The 23,768-nt window shown below is 42.9% G+C and overlaps 2 protein-coding genes and 1 pseudogene across 4 annotated transcripts in view; 2 read left to right on the top strand and 1 right to left on the bottom strand.

The window, feature by feature from the left end:
- Window positions 1-8,472, top strand: part of LOC110532142 — a 51,413-nt pseudogene extending 42,941 nt beyond the window's left edge.
- A 1,630-nt stretch (window positions 8,473-10,102) lies between these two features.
- On the bottom strand, window positions 10,103-13,687 carry LOC110520354 (transmembrane protein 170A). The gene is made up of 3 exons (XM_021597619.2): window positions 13,395-13,687; window positions 12,555-12,725; window positions 10,103-12,416 (listed from the first exon to the last, which is right to left on the bottom strand). The coding sequence occupies exons 1-3, from the start codon at window positions 13,534-13,536 to the stop codon at window positions 12,286-12,288; spliced, it is 444 nt and encodes a 147-aa protein (XP_021453294.1). The 5' UTR covers window positions 13,537-13,687; the 3' UTR covers window positions 10,103-12,285.
- A 161-nt stretch (window positions 13,688-13,848) lies between these two features.
- The window catches only part of cfdp1 (craniofacial development protein 1), a 48,697-nt gene continuing 38,777 nt past the window's right edge, over window positions 13,849-23,768 (top strand). For all 3 annotated transcript variants that reach the window (XM_021597599.2, XM_036974976.1, XM_036974966.1), the window contains exons 1-5: window positions 13,849-14,276; window positions 14,491-14,623; window positions 15,973-16,192; window positions 16,371-16,501; window positions 19,763-19,888. In XM_021597599.2, coding sequence (XP_021453274.1) covers window positions 14,207-14,276; window positions 14,491-14,623; window positions 15,973-16,192; window positions 16,371-16,501; window positions 19,763-19,888 — 680 coding nt within the window. In that variant the 5' untranslated portion in view covers window positions 13,849-14,206. The remainder of the gene's footprint in view (window positions 14,277-14,490; window positions 14,624-15,972; window positions 16,193-16,370; window positions 16,502-19,762; window positions 19,889-23,768) is intronic.

The following is a 23,768-nucleotide window of genomic DNA, read 5'->3' as shown; positions in this document are numbered from 1 at the left end:
ATTGATGATTGTGGACCACCCTTTCTGTTCTCTTCCTCCCTATTTCCTCTATTTATGTTCCGAGCGCCCAGCTGGGATTCACTTAGGATTACAGCACCTTTGTGACATTCATGTAATGTGCCATGGCAGTGAATATCTCAGTATAGTACCTAATCCTGAGACTGTGATATTGCAGCTTATCCACTGCAGCGTGCCTTATTAGTCCAGGTAGGAGCACATGGGAGGATAACGCATGAATAACATTCTCTTATATCTTCCTTTAGAACAAAGAAGAGGAGCTGAGGAAAACCAACTCCGAAGGTAAGCCACTCCGCACACCTCCTCAGCTGTGTGTCTGGGACTCCTTGTGTGACTCATCACACTGTATGTACAAATCCCCTGCTGCCGACGGGAGCTTGACAGCATCTCAGGTTTGCTGTAGATGTGCAGTCTTTGTCAACTTAGAGTCGGGTGGTTGTGTTACATGTAGATATCTCCTCTTAGAACTGTAGAATTGTAGACTGTCAAGTGAAAGTGTTGCTGAGGCACGAGGGATGCGATTTGACGGTAGATGCTTGTCAAATGTAAACTGCTGTTGTTGGCCTCTTGTGTACCCCTTGAAAAGAAGAAGGAATCTAGATCAATTTGATAGAAATGTAGAAACTGTGCTTATTTCTGGTAAAGGCCAGTATGAAGCCCAGTGAGGTAAAGGCCATCAGAGAAATCAATCTTGCATGTATAAATAAATAAAGTGTTCAGCTAGCACATTTGGTTCCTTGGAAGTTGTGGGAAGGTATGTTTTTGGTTTCCTATTGGTTCTCGTAACGAAGCCATATATTTCCTGACTGGTAAAACAGAATGTTTTTTTAAACGTTCTGAGAACGGAACTGAACATTTCACTTGTTCTGGGAATGTATATTTTTAGATTGCAGGGAGGTTCTCAGAATGTTTTACTATGGTTCCCTGAAAGTTTTCCTGTGAGGTTTTATTAACGGTTATTTTGAGGTTTTTGAATAACTTTAAAAACGTTTGTTTTCAATAAGACTTTTAATAACACTGCTAGCTTAGGTTAACTGTTTAGAACTCCATGCACAGATAGGAGACATGGAAATTAATTTGCTTAGACATTAACATTTATTTTTTTATTGTGACACAACATCAGTGAGATTAACCTATGATCTTCTGTTTTCTATCCATGGAATTAGTCCACAGCACCACCAGGATGGAGCTTGTGTGCCATGTTTTAACTCGTTCAGTTTAGTCTATTCAAACAGACTCAATTTCAAAGGAAACAAGCACTCATTAAGGTCAAGTGTGGCCAATTAGTGGGCACAGCCAATACACCTGAACACACTTAACAAGATAAAGGATAGAGAGAGTTTTGTTGACGCTGAGAACGGAATGTATATGTTTTTCAATAACATGCTTATAACGTTCTTTGAACGTTACTAATGTTTTCTTGTGGTTTTTCTGGAAAGTTTTCTTAATGTTCGAAGAACATGACTTTAAATAGCACCATGAGGAAACGTTATGCTGAAGTACTGAAATTCCCAAAGAAGAACGTTCACAATGGGCTCAGACATCAATTCAACATCTATTCCACGTTGGTTCAACATATTTAATTGAAATGACATGGAATCAACATTGATTCAACCCGTTTGTGCCCAGTGGGTTGTTTCTAAATGTTCTCTGAACTATTTGAAAACATTCCCAATGTCAAACCAGTTGGAGAACATTCCTAGAACATTACCAAAAATGTTTGATACTTTTAGGAAACGTTCTGTTAAACCAATTAAATACCAAGAAAATAACGTTATTTTGTCAAGTTCCTTATCTGTGCTGAGAATGTTCCAAAGCCAAGCAACTATCCTGCACCATTTCCAGAATGTTGTGGGAAGGTTGTATGCAAAATAACCATAGCACAACCACGCTCTCACCAAGCTCTAAGAAACATAGGGTTCTCAGAACGTTATGTGCTAGCTGGGTGGTGACTGGCGTTGACCCTGAGGTTAGAGGAGGCCAGAGACGTTCATGGGAAGTCCAAGCAACGCAGACCGGCTAGCCTGGGAGTCATTACTGCCCTTTGTCACTCAGTGCTGGAGGTCAGGGTTCAGTTCACATATTCACTCAGAGGGGAACTCAGCACTATCAGCCAATGGCTTGTGCTCTAAAGATAACAGTGAAAGCTCCCTTAGCTGTTTTTTGTGTGGATTTCTTGTTTATTTTGTGTGTCAGACTGTTTCAAGTATGGAGGGGCTCATAATATGTGTAGGTGAACCTCCCATTTTGCTATAATCCTCTACTCTTTCTCAGGTGCAATTCTTGACAAAAAACCTGAACCACCACCCACGTCCATGAAGCCTCGCACTATGTCCACATCAGCGTCAGGTAATTCTGACACTTAAAGCTGGTGAATGGATGTCCATGTAATATATCCATCTTTACTCCAAGCCAGGGGGGGGCAAAGTACGGCCGTTGGGCCGTATCCTAGGCCGAGGCCTTCAATCCGGCCCGTGAGACAAAACATAAATAAAATACAAATACATTTTTTATTTGTATTTTCTTTTATTCCTTTTTTCTCCCCAATTTCATGGTATCCTATTGGTAGTTACAGTCTTGTCCCATCGCTACAACTCCCGTACGGACTCAGGCGAAGGTCGAGAAACACAACCCAGCCAAGCCGCACTGCTTCTTGACATAATGCCCACTTAATCCGGAAGCCAGCCGCACCAATGTGTCGGAGGAAACAACGTGCACCTGGCGACCGTGTCAAAGTGCATGCACCCGGCCTTCCACAGGAGTCGCTAGAGCGCGATGGGTCAAGTAAATCTCGGCCTGCCAAACCCCTTCCTAACCCGGACGACGCTGGGCAATTGTGTGCCGCCTCATAAGTCTCCCAGTCACGGCCAGCTGTGACACAGCCTGGGATCGAGCCCGGGTCTGTAGTGACGCCTCAATCACTCAAGCCTTAGACCGCTGCGTCACTTGGGAGGCCCCCCAAAAAATGCGTCCCTCCGTTGAATTCCAAAATCCCGATGTGGCCCTTGAGCCAAAAAGTTTTCCCACCCCTGCTCCAAGCCTTTATGTAAATATAATGTTGAAGTAATGACTTCAGTGCAACCTCCCTTCTCCCCTCAGACACCAGGCGGCCAATCAGAGCAGGCGTGGAGGCTCTCAGAACAGACAAGCCCCTCCTCCCAGAACGTCCCATCGGCCCCCTCCCTCCTAAACCCACAGTGGCAGCCAAACCCCCTCTCCCAGCCCCCCAGCAGCACCCTGCTGCCGCTAGGACATCCCCGGGGTTCCCCCAGAAGCCCAACACAGCCACGGAGACCCAGACCCAGCCAGCAGAACCAGAGCCCTCCCAGAGCCAGACCCAGCCCCAGCAGAGTGAGCCGCCCAGTCCTTCCTCCCGCAAGGAGACTCCCCCTGCCCCATCGCCACACAGGGGCCCCAGCTCTCTGGAGAGCAGGGAGCGTACCGAGAGAGCACAATCAGTCACAGAAGGTATACATACAGTGCATTTGGAAAGTATTCAGACCCCTTTACTTTTTCCACATTTTGTTATGTTGAAGCCTCATTCTAAAATTGTCTAAATCGTTTCCCCCCTCATAAATCTACACACAATAGCCCATAATGACAAAGCAAAAACAGGTTATACATTTTTGCACATTTATTCTAAATAAAAAAACAGATATCACATTTTCGTAAGTCTTCAGACCATTTACTCAGTATGTTGTTGAAAAAACCTTTGGCAGCGATTACAGCCTTCAGTCTTCTTGGGTACAAGCTTGGCACACCTGTATTTGGGGAGTTTCTCCCATTCTTCTCTGCATATCCTCTCAAGCTCTGTCAGGGTGGATGGGAAGTGTTGCTCTACAGTTATTTTCAGGTCTCTCCAGAGATGTTCGATCAGGTTCAAGTCCGGGGTCTCGCTGGGCCACTCAAGCACATTCAGAGACTTGTCCTGAAGTCACTCCTGCGTTGTCTTGGCTGTGTGTTTAGGGTTGTTGTCCTGTTGGAAAGTAAACCTTTGCCCCAGTCCTGAGCACTCTGGAGCAGGTTTTCATCAAGGATCTCTTTGTACTTTGCTCCCTTCATCTTTCCCTCGATCCTGATTAGTCTCCCAGTCCTTGCTGCTGAAAACATCCCCACAGAATTATGCTGCCACCACCATGCTTCACCATAGGGATGGTGCCAGGTTTCCTCCAGATGTGACACTTGGCATTCAGGCCAAAGAGTTCAATCTTGGTTTCATCAGACCAGAGAATCTTGTTTGTCATGGTCTGAGAGTCCTTCAGGTGCGTGCCTTTTGGCAAACTCCAAGCAGGCTGTCATGTGCCTTTTATTGAGAAGGGGCTTCCGTCTGTCCACACTACCATAAAGGCCTGATTGGTGAAGTGCTGCAGAGATGGTTGTCTTTCTGGAAGGTTATCCTATCTCCACAGAACCTGATGGTCACTCTGACAGAGCTCCAGAGATGAACTAAATAAGTTTTCACTTTGCTATTATGGGGTATTATGTGTAGATTAATGATTTTAGAATAATGCATAGCATAACAAAATGTAGAAAAAAGAGGGGGTCTGAATACTTTCCAAATGCACTGTACATACAGTATCACTCGCCTCTCTTCTTTCCAGGTCTGACCACAGTTTTTCATTTGTGAAAAAATGCTTGACTAACTATAATGTTTTTTCTGTCTGTGCAGAAAAATACCAGGCTAGTTTTATGTTCTGTATCTGTTCCCTTTGTCTCTCCCACTCTCTCTGATGCTTTATCTCTCCCACTCTCTCTGATGCTTTGTCTCTCCCACTCTCTCTGATGCTTTGTCTCTCCCACTCTCTCTGATGCTTTATCTCTCCCACTCTCTCTGATGCTTTCTCTCCCACTCTCTCTGATGCTTTGTCTCTCCCACTCTCTCTGATGCTTTGTCTCTCCCACTCTCTCTGATGCTTTGTCTCTCCCACTCTCTCTGATGCTTTCTCTCTCCCACTTTCACTGATGCTTTGTCTCTCCCACTCTCTCTGATGCTTTGTTTCTCCCACTCTCTCTGATGCTTTATCTCTCCCACTCTCTCTGATGCTTTCTCTCCCACTCTCTCTGATGCTTTGTCTCTCCCACTCTCTCTGATGCTTTGTCTCTCCCACTCTCTCTGATGCTTTGTCTCTCCCACTCTCTCTGATGCTTTATCTCTCCCACTCTCTCTGATGCTTTATCTCTCCCACTCTCTCTGATGCTTTGTCTCTCCCACTCTCTCTGATGCTTTGTCTCTCCCACTTTCACTGATGCTTTGTCTCTCCCACTCTCTCTGATGCTTTGTCTCTCCCACTCTCTCTGATGCTTTGTTTCTCCCACTCTCTCTGATGCTTTATCTCTCCCACTCTCTCTGATGCTTTCTCTCCCACTCTCTCTGATGCTTTGTCTCTCCCACTCTCTCTGATGCTTTGTCTCTCCCACTCTCTCTGATGCTTTGTCTCTCCCACTCTCTCTGATGCTTTGTCTTTCATTATAAGCTTACTATGAAATAATGCAATCACAGTGACTGCTCAGAGCATAATAATTACTTTGGTATCTCTCTTTGTTTTCATATACTGTAACATATTTTGTGCATGGCAGCACCTAATGCACTTGTCTGTATTAGAAAGATTATTTTACATAATCAAAGTGAGCTGATATCACTCCTGGGAGTCCATTTGCCAGAAGTCGGACTGTATTGGTTTTGACTCAAGAGTGCACTAGCTGAATGACTGAATGACATTAATGTACAGTGTATTGCACAGTCCACCACCAATATGTAGCACCCTGATGTTATTTGGGTCCACATTATAGCAGAGGATGGCATCCAAACATGTGTTGGGTATGCCTGCTCTGGTCTTTTTGGACATGTCACTGTGACTTAAGTGTCAAGCCTAAATCCACCGCGAGTTGTGTGTTGGTGTCACTGTGTGTGTAATTGTGTATCTAACTCCTGTGTGTCTTGGTCATCCCCTAGAGAGCCTTCCTAAACCCCAGTCCCGCATGAAGCTCTCTCCCCAGCGGAGAGCTGTGTCCGTCTACGAGGACTCGCTCCTCCAGGGACATGCTGCTCAGCTGGACCCCGAAGGTGAGCTCGTCAGCAGAGAGGGAGAGAACACCTCCTGCTGTATAACACTGGTTACTGCAGATGATCAAAGCCATATACAAAGACTATACTGTGTGTATATACTGTACTGTATATGGCTCTAGAAATGATGTTACCCAGGATAATAAGATGATAGTTGGAGCTGTATTGTTATATTTCAGTGCAGCCTTTGATGTTATTGATCATCAGTTGTTATTGAAGAAACCCACTTGCTATGGCTTTACATCACATGCCATCACATGTTTGTTCTTCAATGGAAGCTTCTCAAACATGAGATATGTGCAGTGTGGTGTCCCTCTGGGCAGTTGCCTTTGGCCGTTACTCTTCTCTATTTTTATTTTATTTTTACAAATGATTTGCCACTGGTCTTACACAAAGCTATAATGACTATGTATGCGGATGATTCCACACTACAGGAACGTAAGTCAGTGAGCTCACTGAAATTCTAAATGAGGAGTTGCAGTCAGTATCAGAATGGGTGATAAATAATAAACTGGTGTTAAATACATCTAAATACATTTTGTTTAAAGCATTCTATAAAACGTCAACAGGAGTTGTGCATAAAGGGTGGGACTCCTGGGTATAACACTGGGTGGTCAATTATCATGGTCAAGTCATATTGACAAAGTCAGGAGTCTCTTCACAGTCCCAAGTCCAAAAATAATTCACGGCAAGGCACAGTATTATACAGAGCCATGATGGCATGGAACTCCCTTCCATCCCAAATTACTCAAGCAAACAGCAAAATGACCTTATAAAAATGATTTAATGGAATCTCATGGAACAGCAGGGAGTGTGAGGGGACACACACAAACAAACACACATAATTTCTTAGCTATATTGTTTGGATAATATTTTGTTGTTTTGTTTGTATGTCGTTGTTTTTCAAATTTGTGTGACTGTCCTTGTCTATCAGTGTTTTTTTTAGTTGTCATGTTCTGTGTTTGTTGTGTAACCCAGGAAGAGTAGCTGCTGCTACAGAAAAAGCTCATGGGGATCCAAATACATAAATAGTCTATCATCCTTTCCACCTTCCCCTATGGTAGCACTTCACTAAAAACATATATGCGTCACTGTGTACAAATACATCGAAAAGCCTAAATGTGTTCATTGATGCCCTGTTACATTATGTATTTGAGGCAGGTTGTTCATCTTTACTCTTCCTCCCTCCCATCAGAGCTGAAGGCAGCGTTGCCATGGTTGCAGAGGTCACCAGTCCAGAAACGTACCAACCTGGGGGAGCTCCCTACCTGTAGTGAGATCCAGCTAGAGGGAGAGGAGGGTGAGTATGGGGGCAGGGGTGCAGGGTGTAAGGTGCAGGCCTCGGCGGGGGAAATAAGAAAAATAAGAACAGTTGCTGACTGAACATATGGTTTGAAAGGTAGATTGAGTCAAGATATTTTGAAGATGAGTGTATGGTTGTAAAATGGATGCACTTCTTGATGCACTGTGCCAAATGTACAAATATTTAGTTTGGGGCCTATGAGCCTTGGCTTAATGGTCAAATGCCATCTTGCTCCTCCTCCCTCTGCTTTGTCCACCTCTATTTGTCTGTAAAAATAATAATAACTCACCCACCAGGCCTTCAGCACCACATGCACTTTAGAGACATTACCATCCTATTACATCTCATATCAGCTTCAATTACAGGGCTGGAAGAGGACTGGATATCAGGTCCCCTATGGTATAATTAATGTGAAAGATTTATTAAAGCCATGCTTCATCATTATGCCCACAACCCTCATGCAGCCCTCAGTCAATATCTACATCACAGCATGCTATAAAGTGCCAGATATTAAAGTCTAGAAGTACCTTCTTTTGGATTAAACAGAAATGATTGCTTGAATAATACTAATCTAATCAAGAAACAATTGCTTTTCTTTTCTTTCAAACTTTGTTAGGTTTATCTTTCTGCCTGTAAAAAGGCAGGTTCCATCTTGTTCTGTGTTGTCTTTGTGATTAAAAATCTCATCTCTGCCTTGTCTAATCATCCAAACAGCAGGTGAAGCAGGGAAAAAGAGGACTGGAGAGGGTGAGGGGACGGACAGCCGGCCGGTAACAGAGGACAAGCCAGGGCCAAGACCAGTGGGGGCCAGTCAGGTAGAGGGAAAGAGCACAGCAGAGAAGAGGGGTGAGACGGTCTCACAGCAGCACACAGCGCAGGCAGAAACATCAGACCAAAGAACTGAACCCCCCTTAATGGAGAAACACATGGACTGACCTGGCAAGAGTCTATTTTCTATCATGTCTACCTTTGCCTTGCACGCCAGATTATGTAAAAAAATAAACAAATTATGAACAAATGTTTTAAAGAGCGTAAATCCATACCTATACTTGTTAATAATTATTAAAAAGTTGATTCTGAAGTGTCATCAAGAGCACTGTCATCACTGCTGGTATGCATGACTGTTGATAGGGGGAACTAGAGCAACATGACTGTTGGTAGGGGGAACTAGAGCAACACGATTGTTGGTAGGGGGAACTAGAGCAACATGACTGTTGGTAGGGGGAACTAGAGCAACACGACTTGGTAGGGGGAACTAGAGCAACATGACTGTTGGTAAGGGGAACTAGAGCAACATGACAGTTGGTAGGGGGAACTAGAGCAACATGACTGTTAGTAAGGGGGAACTAGAGCAACACGACTTGGTAGGGGGAACTAGAGCAACACGACTGTTGGTAGGGGGAACTAGAGCAACACGACTGTTGGTAGGGGGAACTAGAGCAACATGACTTGGTAGGGGGAACTAGAGCAACATGACTGTTGGTAAGGGGAACTAGAGCAACATGACAGTTGGTAGGGGGAACTAGAGCAACATGACTGTTAGTAAGGGGGAACTAGAGCAACACGACTTGGTAGGGGGAACTAGAGCAACATGACTGTTGGTAGGGGGAACTAGAGCAAGATTACTTTTTTATATTAACAACCCTCACTTGATGTATGAAGCTACAAAATACTACACAAAAACTATTGACAAAACCTTGATTTAATCATTATTCAAATAAGCAGCAGTGTTTTGCCTGTGCAGTGTATGGAAAACATGTAATAGCCAGGAAGACCGATATTAGCTCACTTCTGTGATGCTTCATGATGATGAAAAAGCACCAGGCTGTCTCATGTTGCCTGCCAGGAATACATGGAGTACAGCCTAGACAGAGTGGCCCCCTCACCATGAGTGATCTGTGTGTAGTTTCTCCCTGGTAACACCACATTATTCCGTCCGACCGCCACCGAGCCGTGCTGCTACTGGGACTTGGCTGGTGGAGGTAGTAAAAGCACAGGAGTGCCATCTGTGTGTGTGTATGGAGAGGCAGAGAGATGGAGCAGGAGATAAATAATCCATCTGTGTGTGTATGTATGGAGAGGCAGAGAGATGGAGCAGGAGATAAATAATCCATCTGTGTGTGTGTATGGAGAGGCAGAGAGATGGAGCAGGAGATAAATAATCCATCTGTGTGTGTGTATGGAGAGGCAGAGAGATGGAGCAGGAGATAAATAATCCATCTGTGTGTGTGTATGGAGAGGCAGAGAGATGGAGCAGGAGATAAATAATCCATCTGTGTGTGTATGGAGAGGCAGAGAGATGGAGCAGGAGATAAATAATCCATCTGTGTGTGTGTATGGAGAGGCAGAGAGATGGAGCAGGAGATAAATAATCCATCTTTGTGTGTATGGAGAGGCAGAGAGATGGAGCAGGAGATAAATAATCCATCTGTGTGTGTGTATGGAGAGGCAGAGAGATGGAGCAGGAGATAAATAATCCATCTGTGTGTGTGTATGGAGAGGCAGAGAGATGGAGCAGGAGATAAATAATCCATCTGTGTGTGTGTATGGAGAGGCAGAGAGATGGAGCAGGAGATAAATAATCCATCTGTGTGTGTGTATGGAGAGGCAGAGAGATGGAGCAGGAGATTAATAATCCATCTGTGGGGAGGTCTATACACACTACCAAGGTGTAATGCAGTAGTCAAAATGAGTTGAAATCAATACACCACTCATAATTATAACGTGAAATATTTTATTACATGAAAATATTAACAATTGGCACTTTAATTTAATGTAATAAAATCAACCTTGTCTTGTAAAACCAAAATCAATCCATGGATTAAAATCACATGGGAAATAAAGAGCATTCATTTATTTAAAGCAAGACAAACCAACTAGCTATATAACAAACAGTAGTGTGCAGTCATGCTACAATAAGGAAAGTTAAAGAACTTTAGAAAAATAAACATTCTGTGGAATTGAGGTGTTCAAGGCCCAGACAAGCAGAGCATGGCTTTCAACATGTCACCCCTCATGATATCACTGCCAGACAGAACAGCTCTAGCCTGCAGCTAAGAAACTTTAATCACCACAAATCTGTCTACATTACAATAATGAACCACTACCAAATAGTGTGATGGCCAACCATCCTCATGTGTTCCTCTAACCAGTCCACCACACTAGTGTTTTGAAAAGGATGTGGTTTTGTTACTGCACTAATGACCACTACACCGCTGATAGTTTTGAACAATATGCATGTAGCCATGCTGAATAACAAAACACAAAAAGCTTTTTGTTGGACTGTAATGCTTGATTTCACTAGTCTGCTACTCTTGGCTTAGAATAGAGACATCTGCAAAGCTGTGCTTTTCTATGGTGGATTGGGACTTTTCTCTCGCGGAGTTGGACTTTTACCTTGTTCTTACACACGGCTCATGATTTATAAGTCTGGACACAATACCGAAACCTTTAGGGCTCTATTCAATCCGCATTACGGAAGTTCAGCGTTACAGCGCAAATCACATTTAAAGGCAGTGTTTCAGCATTAGCAGAGACTGCATTCACAGTAAACACTGCATATGTCGGCTCAATCGGAAATGACCTTTACACCCCGAAATCTGTAATGCTTCAGCGATACAGATTGAATAGAGCCCTTAATTAAAGCAAGATTTTGGGACAAGGGGGCTATCAGTTCAAACTAAAATCAGGTGTACATATGTTTTAGGTTCTCTTTGGTAAAAAGATTTAAGAAATTCCACAAGGAATTTTAAGGAAATCTGATTCACATTCATGGTTTAGAGTGAGGTTGCCTCTTATTAGTTTAGCATTATCAATGCCAAAGTAACAATATATTACACTATTCCTACATACTGTACACCTTTAACATCATTAAGGCCAATAGAACATGAACAAAAAAAGAGCAATGCTGAAAAGGTTCTCAAGAGATATTAAATTATATAAGAACACTGACGCCACCAGAGAACTTAGAACAGTCTGCAACTGTTTTGTGTAAAGATTTCACTCAGAAAAAGTATTTTGTATATACACTGATATAACCCACGGATCAAATATCTAAAAATACCCTAACAATATTGAAAAAAATTATATTTAAGGAAAATAAAATAAATATGAGATTAGTCAACACTATTCCCTATGATTTGCTCAGCAATATACAAAGAGATTGGGAACTTACAACTTTCCTTCTCTTCATTGTCTCCACTTCTCTCTATTGCCTCTGCTTACAGAAGAAGCTGGAATGGACTTAAATATATATATATATTTTAATTATAATTAGACACACCCCAAGTTGGAATATGGAGAGAGAAAGAAAGAGAACTATATACGTGGAAATAAAAGCTTAAGTTGTAGCTATTTCTGACTTAGATATTTATATTTCAATATCATCGAGCACTGTGCCTCATTGTGAATACATCACACCTCAGTCAAGACATTGTATTTAAGCTGATTGGTCTGTGGTGGAACAGAGCAGAGAATGCTCTCCTTTAGTGTTTGTCTGATGGCATGCACATCAGACTTGTAGTCTTTATCAGCTTGTGGAACTATTGAGACAGTAAATGGAGTGTACTCATCCAAATTGTAGAGCACAAATTTCCTGCATGCTGGAATGTTTCATTCTCAGCTATGTGTATGATACATCTATAACACGCAGAATGAGAAGGCTTGTTCTGAGTATAGTGCAACACACAACAATCTGAATGAAAAATAACACACATAGAAAAACAGAGCCCCTGGCCAGCCCTGAAATATACCACTTTGGCAACTAATCATGTATCAAACAAAGTCATCCGATAACAGATATAGAAAATAAGGCCTCTGAAGGAACAGCTGTCTTGCATATGCCGTCCTGCTGATTGCATGCCCCCCCCCCTCTCCCTCCTTGAGTTCCTGTGTCCCAGTGCTAGAGTGTAGCTAGGATTCTTAAGAAGGAGATAATGAGGACACAGAAGGACTGGCCCACTCCAAACACCAAGGCCTCCAAGGAGATCATCCTCTTCCCTGCTGCTTTGTACACCCCAGCAATGGCGGCACCTACATGCACAAAGACATTTTTGGTTTTTGAAAAGTAGAAAATAATTTTTACACTGACTCAATGAGTAGTTTATGTCTACGCGTACAATAATGTATAATATGTTGATGGCTTATCAGAACATGAGGTGAGTAACTCACTGGTAAGGACACCACCACACACAGGGCCCACGATACTCATCAGTATGATGGCAATGGGCATGAAGCGGGCTATTTTGTGTTGTCGCAGGGTGGCGAGGGCCAGGAGAGCAGCAGGTAGGTGGAACACCAGTGAAGAGACAGCAGCCCACAAGAAGACTCCATACCACATCTCTGAGACAAAGGAAGTAAGCAGTAACATATAGCCTTGCAATGTTTACAGACTTTACACATGCCTGTGGCCTGACATGTCTTCTGAAATAAATACTACCTTACCTAGTGCCCATTATGTTAATCTGACCCCTTAATCACCCTGCAAAATAATCCAAGCTGCTAACGATTACACATATATATATAAAATCTCTCTCACAATAATATATATAACGTTAGGTAATATATACATAACGTTAGGTAATCCATTAGAATACTCTAGTGGATTACCTAACGTTATGGGTAATTTAAAAGCTGTCCGTTTTGTACAATAATATTTGTTGTTATTGCCAGCTGGCTAGCTAGCACTTGATTAGCTAGCCAGCTAAAGTTAGCTAGCTAGCTAGCTACTTGTTTAGCATTCACAATAGCTAGCTACAGTAGAAGCCATGTTAACTTATCTAGCTAGTAGCTATCTAGCTAGCTAAAGTAGCTCAATAATAATGGACTAACGTAAGACCCAAACGTTACGATTTACGTCTATTTGACTGTGGTAGCTCACTAAGTAGTATTACTAGCTACGTTAAATCGGTTACCTGGATAATAGTTAACGAAAAATGTACGTTACAAAGTTTATAATAATGTTGTTCAACTGGCTAACGTAGAACAGAGGAGCTGTGGAATGAATCTCACCTGAGAAGTCGCTAAGCGATGTGTCGTTGCCTCGATTGGTTCCATTTTTCCTAGGGACCAAATTCAAGCTAAGAATTTGCTGCACAAACCCAATCTCGTTATATCCGTTCTGCATGTCTAATGCACAGAACACAACGAGCATGTGTGCGAGACCACGAATATCCGAATAACACCATCAGAACATTAATGTTGGATCTAGCTAGCAAGTCGTCAAGGGTTGGTTGATCTCCTGTATATAGCCGTTAGCTTGATGTCAACACAACTTGATTTGACGTCATGCCGGTACCAGACTCATCAGAGGCGGGGTCACAAAAAGGATTTCACAATTTTTATAAATTGTTGAATACAATTTCCAAACCGTATTAACATATAAATATATAATAATGCAATCGATTATGAATACGGTATTCATTTTCCAACAATAAAGAAGCGATAACGCGTCTTTCCTAACGATCGATTGATCCTGTGGACGTGCCGTAGTAAATCAGGAAGTCAGATAAGCAAGCTACCATAGAATTACACAATGATCAATATAGATCCGCGCTCCTTTCTGTAGCTTGTCAACAAAGCCACACGTTTTCATATTTGTGAATACTTGTGTATTTGTTTGTTATTGTAATTGTAGCTATAATAAACTATACAGCTAGAAACATTTGTTAACTTTAACGGTTATTTAGTAACCGCGTGATAGCTACAGACAGGGTTCGTCAGATATCCGGTGCTTTGTAATTTGCTAGCTAGCCAGTTATCCATCATACCTTTACTGCTGTGTTTACTATTGACAGAAAGTGTAGGCTCTTTCTGGAGGGGAAATGATGAATTACTCAGATTATGATTCCGATGGCTATTCTTCAAATGAAGATCAAGACTATGTCCCATCTGGTAAAGTTACTTCCACAAACAGATAGAAATGCAATGCAAGTTGAGCAGATATTTTATTAACGTTACACGCATGACAGAGAATCATAAGCTTATACAGTAGTTATGCAATAATTCCACTGTATGTGTCATTCTTCATGTATGTAGCTTGATGATAACTAGCTACTGTGTTTGTCATTCAGTTCAAGTCTTACCATGATTGTTGTGTGGTTGACAGATGACAACCTCAGTGAAGATGACATGAATGAATGTGTGAAAGAAGATGGTCTGGAAGGGGATGACCAGCATGGACAACAGTCTGATAATGTCACCAAGAAGAAAAAGAAGAAAGGCCAAGACATTGGCATGAGGTGAGTGATTCAACACGTTTGTATTTGGCTCCATTTTTAGACCAATGGTGTCAAATCAAATTGTATTTGTCACATACACATGGTTAGCAGATGTTAATGTGAGTGTAGCGAAATGCTTGTGCTTCTAGTTCCGACAGTGCAGTAATATCTAACAAGTAATCTAACAATTCCCCAACAACTACCTAATACACACAAATCTAAAGGGGTGAATGAGAATATGTACATGTAAGTATATGGATGAGCGATGGCTGAGTGGCATAGGCAAGTGGCAATATATGGTATAAAATACAGTATATACATGTAATATGAGTAATGTAAGATATGTAAACATTATTAAAGTTGCATTATTTAGAGAGCATTGTATAAAGTGACTAGTGATCCATTTATTAAAGTGGCCAGTGATTGGGTTTTAATGTAGGCAGCAGCCTCTCTGAGTTAGTGATTGCTGTTTAGCAGTCTGATGGCCTTGAGATAGAAGCTGTTTTTCAGTCTCTCGGTCCCAGCTTTGATGCACCTGTACTGACCTCGCCTTCTGGATTGTAGCGGTGTGAACAGGCAGTGGCTCGGGTGGTTGATGTCCTTGATGATCTTTTTGGCCTGTGACATCGGGTGGTGTAGGTGTCATGGAGGGCAGGTAGTTTGCCCCTGGTGATGTGTTGTGCAGACCACACCACCCTCTGGAGAGCCTTGCAGTTGAGGGCGGTGCAGTTGCCGTACCAGGCGGTGATACAGCCTGACAGGATGCTCTCGATTGTGCATCTCTAAAACTTTGTCAGGGTTTTGGGTGACAAGCCAAATTTCTTCAGCCTCCTGAGGTTGAAGAGGCGCTGTTGCGCCTTCTTCACCATGCTGTCTGTGTGGGTGGACCAATTCAGTTTGTCCGTGATATATGTATGCCGAGGAACTTAAAACTTTCCACCTTCTCCACTGCTGTCCCTTCAATGTGGATAGGGGGGTGCTCCCTCTGCTGTTTCCTGAAGTCCACGATCATCTCCTTTGTTTTATTGACGTTGAGTGAGAGGTTGTTTTCCTGACACCACACGAGTGCCCTCACCTCCTCCCTATAGGCTGTCTCGTCGTTGTTGGTAATCAAGCCCACTACTGTTGTGTCGTCTGCAAACTTGATGATTGAGTTGGAGGCATGCATGGCCACGCAGTCGTCGGTGAACAGGGGGTACAGGAGGGGCTGAGCACACACCCTTGTGGGGCCCCAGTGTTGAGGGTGAAGTTGTGCATCGATTGCTTTGTTTTGCTCAGTTTTTATTGTAATTTCCAAGCTAGTCTGCTGAAATCGGTTGATGGCCATCTTTTTACGTTATTTTCCTACCACTCTTTGGCGATCCTCATAGGAAAAGAAAGAAAGGAGGACTGAAGTTAGAGGAGACAGAGCAGGATGGCAGTGTGGAGGAGCAGGAAGAAGGAGAGTTTTCTGATTCCAGGCCCAAGAAGGAGGTGGACGAAGAAAAAAAGAAGAAGAAAGCAGATGATTTGTGGGCCAGTTTTCTGAGTGATGTTGGTCCCAAATCCAAGCCATCTATTCCATCACCACAGTCTACCACTAAACAGCAGGTATTGTACCAAATCTACAGACATCTTGCCCATAGAGACATCCAGGCATATGATAGTTGGAACCTGGGTTCCTGTTACAGCTTGCTGGTTGTGTATGTTGTTTGCATTGGAGTCAAGTTTTTACTCTTTGGAACACTATGATGTCTAACATTTGTTTTTGTTTTTCAATCTTCACCAGGCTGCACCCACAGACAGACCGAAGAAGTCCACTGAGGCCCCATCAGAACGTCATCATTTAGAGCATAACTCTAAAGAGCCCTCTAAAGTCACCATCACTAAGGTCTTTGACTTTGCTGGGGAAGAGGTCCGGTAAGTTTAGACCACTGGTGCACTGCGCACATACCGGTAGCAGTACATTCTTTGACCACCAGGTGACAGTGCAACCTTACATTTGAACCCTTCACATAATGATCCTGAGAAAGTGTCTGCATTCCACAGCATACTGGCGCAATTACATTTCTGAGTTACAACAACACATGTCAGTTTACAGGCCAAATAATTGTCCTGGGAAAGTGGTTTTAGATTAGTCAGGGTCTCACCAGTAGTATTATATATGTAATATGAAACACATTAAAGGACGTTGCTTATTTTCTATGAAAGCCTGAAATCATTGCAACATATGATTATCATTATCACCCTAATGGATGCAATCTTCTTAAAGAATGTATTCCCAGAGGATGTACTGGTTGACCTTAATGTTGGACTGGTCTCTTCCTATCCCTGTCATTATGTCCTATTGAAGAAGAGAGGACTGTCTATTATATCTGATGGGGTGCAGTGTTTCTTTTGAGGAATTTAGAAGACTATGATCCAGTAGAGCCTGGTTGTGTAAAGGCAGAACTAGAAATGATTGCAGGGTTTAAGGAGGAAAGGGAGAAGAAACAGAAGAGCGAGAGGCAGAGACATAAAAAATGCATAAAAAATGTCCACTTGGCAGGAGATGGAAGGAAAGGATTGTCCTCTCATTATTACAAAGTGTTGATTCATGTGTGTGTAAGTGCACATGTGTGGGAGGGGTTTCTTGTACAATTTTCTATTTAATTTTTTTTTAACTAGGCAAGTCAGTGAATAACAAATTCGTATTCACATGACGGCCTACCCCGGCCAAACCTACTACCAGGGAGGGACTCAACCAAAAGCATAAAACATATTTGTTGGTTTTATTGGCTTGTAAACAGTGACCAACCTAAAGGGTTAATGAAACATCAGCCATGTCGGGTTTTGGTTTAAAAAAATAAATATATTTTTTTACTGGGGTTATGTTTTTATGTGTGTGTGTGTGTATGTGAGAGAATTAAATCAAATCAAATTGTATTTTTCACATACACATGGTTAGCAGATGTTAATGCGAGTGTAGCGAAATGCTTGTGCTTCTAGTTCCGACAATGCAGTAATAACCAACGAGTAATCTAACCTAACAATTCCACAACTACTACCTTATACACGCAAGTGTAAAGGAATGAAGAATATGTACATAAAGATATATGAATGAGTGATGGTACAGAACGGCATAGGCAAGATGCAGTAGATGGTATAGAGTACAGTATATACATATGAGATGAGTAATGTAGGGTATATAAACATAAAGTGGCATAGTTTAAAGTGTCTAGTGATACATGTATTACATAAAGATGGCAAGATGCAGTAGATGCAGCAGTTTAAATGAGTACAGTATACAGTGCCTTGCGAAAGTATTCGGCCCCCTTGAACTTTGCGACCTTTTGCCACATTTCAGGCTTCAAACATAAAGATATAAAACTGTATTTGTTTGTGAAGAATCAACAACAAGTGGGACACAATCATGAAGTGGAACGACATTTATTGGATATTTCAAACTTTTTTAACAAATCAAAAACTGAAAAATTGGGCGTGCAAAATTATTCAGCCCCCTTAAGTTAATACTTTGTAGCGCCACCTTTTGCTGCGATTACAGCTGTAAGTCGCTTGGGGTATGTCTCTATCAGTTTTGCACATCGAGAGACTGACATTTTTTCCCATTCCTCCTTGCAAAACAGCTCGAGCTCAGTGAGGTTGGATGGAGAGCATTTGTGAACAGCAGTTTTCAGTTCTTTCCACAGATTCTCGATTGGATTCAGGTCTGGACTTTGACTTGGCCATTCTAACACCTGGATATGTTTATTTTTGAACCATTCCATTGTAGATTTTGCTTTATGTTTTGGATCATTGTCTTGTTGGAAGAAAAATCTCCGTCCCAGTCTCAGGTCTTTTGCAGACTCCATCAGGTTTTCTTCCAGAATGGTCCTGTATTTGGCTCCATCCATCTTCCCATCAATTTTAACCATCTTCCCTGTCCCTGCTGAAGAAAAGCAAACCAAACCAAACCATGATGCTGCCACCACCATGTTTGACAGTGGGGATGGTGTGTTGAGGGTGATGAGCTGTGTTGCTTTTACGCCAAACATAACGTTTTGCATTGTTGCCAAAAAGTTAAATTTTGGTTTCATCTGACCAGAGCACCTTCTTCCACATGTTTGGTGTGTCTCCCAGGTGGCTTGTGGCAAACTTTAAATGACACTTTTTATGGATATCTTTAAGAAATGGCTTTCTTCTTGCCACTCTTCCATAAAGGCCAGATTTGTGCAATATACGACTGATTGTTGTCCAATGGACAGAGTCTTCCACCTCAGCTGTAGATCTCTGCAGTTCATCCAGAGTGATCATGGGCCGCATCTTGGCTGCATCTCTGATCAGTCTTCTCCTTGTATGAGCTGAAAGTTTAGAGGGACGGCCAGGTCTTGGTAGATTTGCAGTGGTCTGATACTCCTTCCATTTCCATATTATCGCTTGCACAGTGCTCCTTGGGATGTTTAAAGCTTGGGAAATCTTTTTGTATCCAAATCCGGCTTTAACCTTCTTCACAACAGTATCTTGGACCTGCCTGGTGTGTTCCTTGTTCTTCATGATGCTCTCTGCGCTTTTAACGGACCTCTGAGACTATCACAGTGCAGGTGCATTTATACGGAGACTTGATTACACACAGGTGGATTGTATTTATCATCATTAGTCATTTAGGTCAACATTGGATCATTCAGAGATCCTCACTGAACTTCTGGAGAGAGTTTGCTGCACTGAAAGTAAAGGGGCTGAATAAATTTGCACGCCCAATTTTTCAGTTTTTGATTTGTTAAAAAGGTTTGAAATATCCAATAAATGTCGTTCCACTTCATGACTGTGTCCCACTTGTTGTTGATTCTTCACAAAAAAATACAGTTTTATATCTTTATGTTTGAAGCCTGAAATGTGGCAAAAGGTCGCAAAGTTCAAGGGGGCCGAATACTTTCGCAAGGCACTGTATACATATGAGATGAGTAATGTAGGGTATTGAAACACTATATTAAGTGGCATTAGAGAGAGGTTGGCAATTTGTTTCTGCCTTAGCAATCCAAGGCTTGTTGTGTGTTTATCAGCTTGTTGTGTGTGTGTGTGTGTGTGTGTGTCCTTTTCTTGAGAAATGTACAGTGTTATGTAATTTGATCTCTACTTATGCTCATTAGACTGAGGCCACTAATACAGTCCTGTGTTTAAGTGTCTGCCTGTTACTGTCTTCAGAGTAACCAAAGAGGTAGATGCTGACTCCAAGGAGGCCAAGTGCTTTCTGAAGTCCAAGGAGGAGACACCAGATGTGTGGACTATACCCAGCAGACCAGAGCCCTCCTCCCTCGCCCCTGGACCCAGGTACACCCCCCACCCGCCTCCACAGTCACTACCTTACATCACCCGTCCTTCTCTAAGTATCTGACTAGTATAGAAGTTAAATATCACTTAGATGTATATGAACAGAAGTACTGCCACTGCTTAAATTACAGTATAATGTGAAATACTGCTTCATCTACTTTCACCAGCGTTCCTTTTTAAATAGGTAGTGAACCCAGTCAGATTTCCATTTTCCCATCACTCAACTTCCTATGACTAATTTATATGTGCATGTGTGTGTGTGTGCATGCAGTGGTTCCAATTGTGTTTTCACAGACATGTTTGAATAGGCTGTAAAAGGCTTGTGTGTAGGACATGAGAGTAATCCTCCCAGGTTTCTCTCCATTGATTTCTGACAGCTCCTACAGCAAGCCTTTGATCCTGTCATCCACTCTGTCTGCTACTGAGAAGCCAGGGAGTGGGATTACAACTCGCCTTTCACACTTCTCTAATATCAGTGTGTGTTGTGTTTGTGCATATACACTGAGTGTACAAAACATTAGGAACACCTGCTGTTTCCATGACATAGACTGACCAGGGGAATCCAGGTGAAAACTATGATCCCTTATTGATGTCACTTGTTAACTCCACTTCAATCAGTGTAAATGAAGGGGAGGAGACAGGTTAAAGAAGGATTTTGAAGCTTTGAGACAATTGAGACATGGATTGTGTATGTGTGCCATTGAGGGTGAATGGGGAAGACAAACGATTTGTGCCTTTGAACAGGGTATGGTAGTAGGTGCCAGGTGCACCGGTTTGAGTGTGAATTGCAACACTGCTGGGGTTTTCACGCTCAACAGTTTCCTGTGTGTATCAAGAATGGTCCACCACCTAAAGGACATCCAACCGACACAACTGTAGGAAGCATTGGAGTCAACATGGGCCAGCATTCCTGTGGAACGCTTTCGACACCTTGTAGAGTCCATGCCCTGACCAAACAGGCTGTTGTGTTTGGCAAACGGGGCGGGGTGCAACTCAATATTAGGAAGGTGTTCCTAATGTTTTGTACACTCAGTGTACTGTAATTGTCTGTATCATTGTCTTGCTATGACAGCTCCAGCTGCTCTCCTCTATCCCGCTCCCCTGCATGGCATTACTTCCCTCCGTTTCCATGGTGTTTAATTGCCTTACACGTCTTTCCTCTGAGGCGGTGGCTTGTGTCCAGACAGGTAGTGATCTTTCCCTTACAGAATGTACAGTGTGTCCAGAGCCATTTCCTGTTGTAGATGAGGGGAGAGGGAGGGCTTACCTATAGTACGACAACAGGAAGGAGCCATCAGTCAGTCAGAAGCCCTCCCTCATCATCCCTGTAGACCAGACCCATTAAGTTAATTACCTCGCCTTTGAACCACATCATATCACAGCCTGCTGCAGGGACAGGACCAACTTTGTTGTTGTTTTTTATCAGCTCGTAACACTCTCAGGATGTTGAGATAACATTTGTTACATAAGGGTGGCGGGTGCTATGTTGTTACGGAGGTCACATGGGGCTCTCTCTATCCCATGTTACAACCACTAGTTTCCCGCCTGAAACGAGAGGCAGAGAAGTGTTGGCTGTACGGACTGTGTTGTTGCATTTTCCCGCCTTTTGTCCCTTCATTATTTACTCCATCTTCGGCTCTCCCTCTACCTTCCTGTCTGCACCCCATCCTCTCTTGCACTCTCTCTCACTCTCCCTCTCTCCCTCCCTCTCCACCCCCACTCTCTGTCTCTGCCTCCTGAGTCCTGTTAAGTTGAGTTAAGCCTTCCTCTCTGTCTCTGTCTCTCTCTCTCCCCCTCCCTCCTGTGTGATTTGAGGTTAGCAGTGGAGTGGAAGGCCTGAGTCAGCAGGACAGGCCCCAGACATGTGATCTCCATTGAGTGCAGCCTCTCTTAAAGGAACATGTACATCTGTGCCATACTGTTCAGCTCTGTCTATCTGTCTGTCTGAGCTCCTACTGCACCTAGCTAGTAGCCACTGCACCCCAATTTGGCCCTGCTGACTGCCCTTACAGCAAACAGAAAATTACTCGTCTGCTTTCCCAGTCACTCCCCATCTCCCTCCATCTGTCTTTTTCTCACACACTCTTTCTCACTCTCAATTTGCTATCATTCCTCCTTTTATAGATCTCTTCCAGGGAGCCAATATCAAGGTTACAGTATTGGGCCATATAAAAGCCCTCTGTTGTTGCATAAGGCGTCATAGTTGTGCACTCACACCTAAAAACACCAGCCAACTTTTCATCAATCCCTGATCTAATTGAGAGCAATTGTGTTGATAGATTTGATTGACCTGCTGTCATGCTCTGTGGGTAGTCCTTGTGTGTGTGTGTGTGTGTGTGTGTGTGTGTGTGTGTGTTGCAGGGCGATAGTCTGCCAGAGCAGTGGACTACAGTGGCATTGCATAATACTGGGGGTGCAGGCTAAGTGCTATCGATTAGCATGCCACAGAGATTTAGAGCCGCTTGTTGGGAATTCTAATGATTGGTTGATTGATTGCTCTCTGTCTCCGTGGTGTTACCTCACCACTCAACGCCGGGTAACATTGAGTCTGAACACATTAGGGCATACAAACAACACACACACACACATTTGTGCGCGAGTGCGCACACATCATCATCGCTACTGTATCACAACAGTAAGAATATCTTCTACTGCACCTACTGTAGTCTTGTATATACACACACATATAGTCTGGTCTGCTTGTGAAGAAGATAGGGCTTATCATGGGAGAGTTTATTTCCTGCTGGCAGGGTCAGATAGAGGTTCTGTGATTGTCAGTCTGGGAGTCTGGGCTGGGAGTTTAGAATGGACCAGAGAGCAGCACATCATCTGTCTCAACACAGCCCTCTCTTTCCCTACTATATGTCAGCTCATCTTGATTCATTCACCAGATGTATTATTGTTGTGTTCTCAATGAGGGAACGGGTGAGTGTACCAGTTCAGCTTCTGGGCTACTTTCTTTGACAATTTTGACTTGCTTTGGGAGCAGCCAGCACTCTTTTAAAAGAGACTGGATTCACCCTAACCGCACGGGTTCCAGGATTATTTCCAGCAACGTAGTGAACTGTTTTAGAGACTGACGGCCTGGGTCTGTTAGTTCTCCTGTCCTCCCTGTCATAATTAGCACCAGAGTGTCACCGATTCCTCCAGAACTTTCATCACGCACACCTGTCCCCTCTTCCCACTAATTAGTATTTGTATACCATGGTGCTGTCCATTATTGTTACAATGTGCGTGTGAGTACCTGTGCTGTGTGTTTTGGCTTTCGTGCCATTGTGAATTGCGCAGATGATTCCTGGTCTCGTCCCGTGTGTTAATCATTGTGCACGTGTGTTAAATATTCAAGGTACTCCTCGCTCTTTTGTTTGGTCTTCATCCCCGTGCCTTTACACGGCACGCCGTAATTTGGGTACAGTAAAAAAAACTATTACGCATTCCTGCTCCTGTGTCCCGAATAATTATTTTTTACCAACGTGACACAGAGGACATGGACAGCGTATTATCCCCCGTAGTACAGTTACTGTAAGTAACCTCGTTTATGTTCCTCTATCCCCTGAATACCTCTGTCAATCCGGCAGCAATCCATCTCTAAATACGTCATTCATATGCAATGATTTTGTTATTTGATTTTACATTGATATTTTCATACTTACTGAAACTTGGCTTAAACCAAGGACTTCAGTTCTCTAAATCAGTGGTTCCCAAACTTGTTATAGTCCCGTACCCCTTCAAACATTCAACCTCCAGCTGCGTACCTCCTCTAGCACCAGGGTCAGCGAACTCTCAAATGTTTTTTTGCCATCATTGTAAGCCTGTCACACACACACTATACAATACATTTATTAAACATAAGAACGAGTGTGAGTTTTTGTCACAACCC

This window comes from Oncorhynchus mykiss, chromosome 1, assembly GCF_013265735.2.
Source record: "Oncorhynchus mykiss isolate Arlee chromosome 1, USDA_OmykA_1.1, whole genome shotgun sequence".
Taxonomy (NCBI): Eukaryota; Metazoa; Chordata; class Actinopteri; order Salmoniformes; family Salmonidae; genus Oncorhynchus; species Oncorhynchus mykiss.
This window is presented reverse-complemented; position numbering and strand designations above follow the sequence as displayed.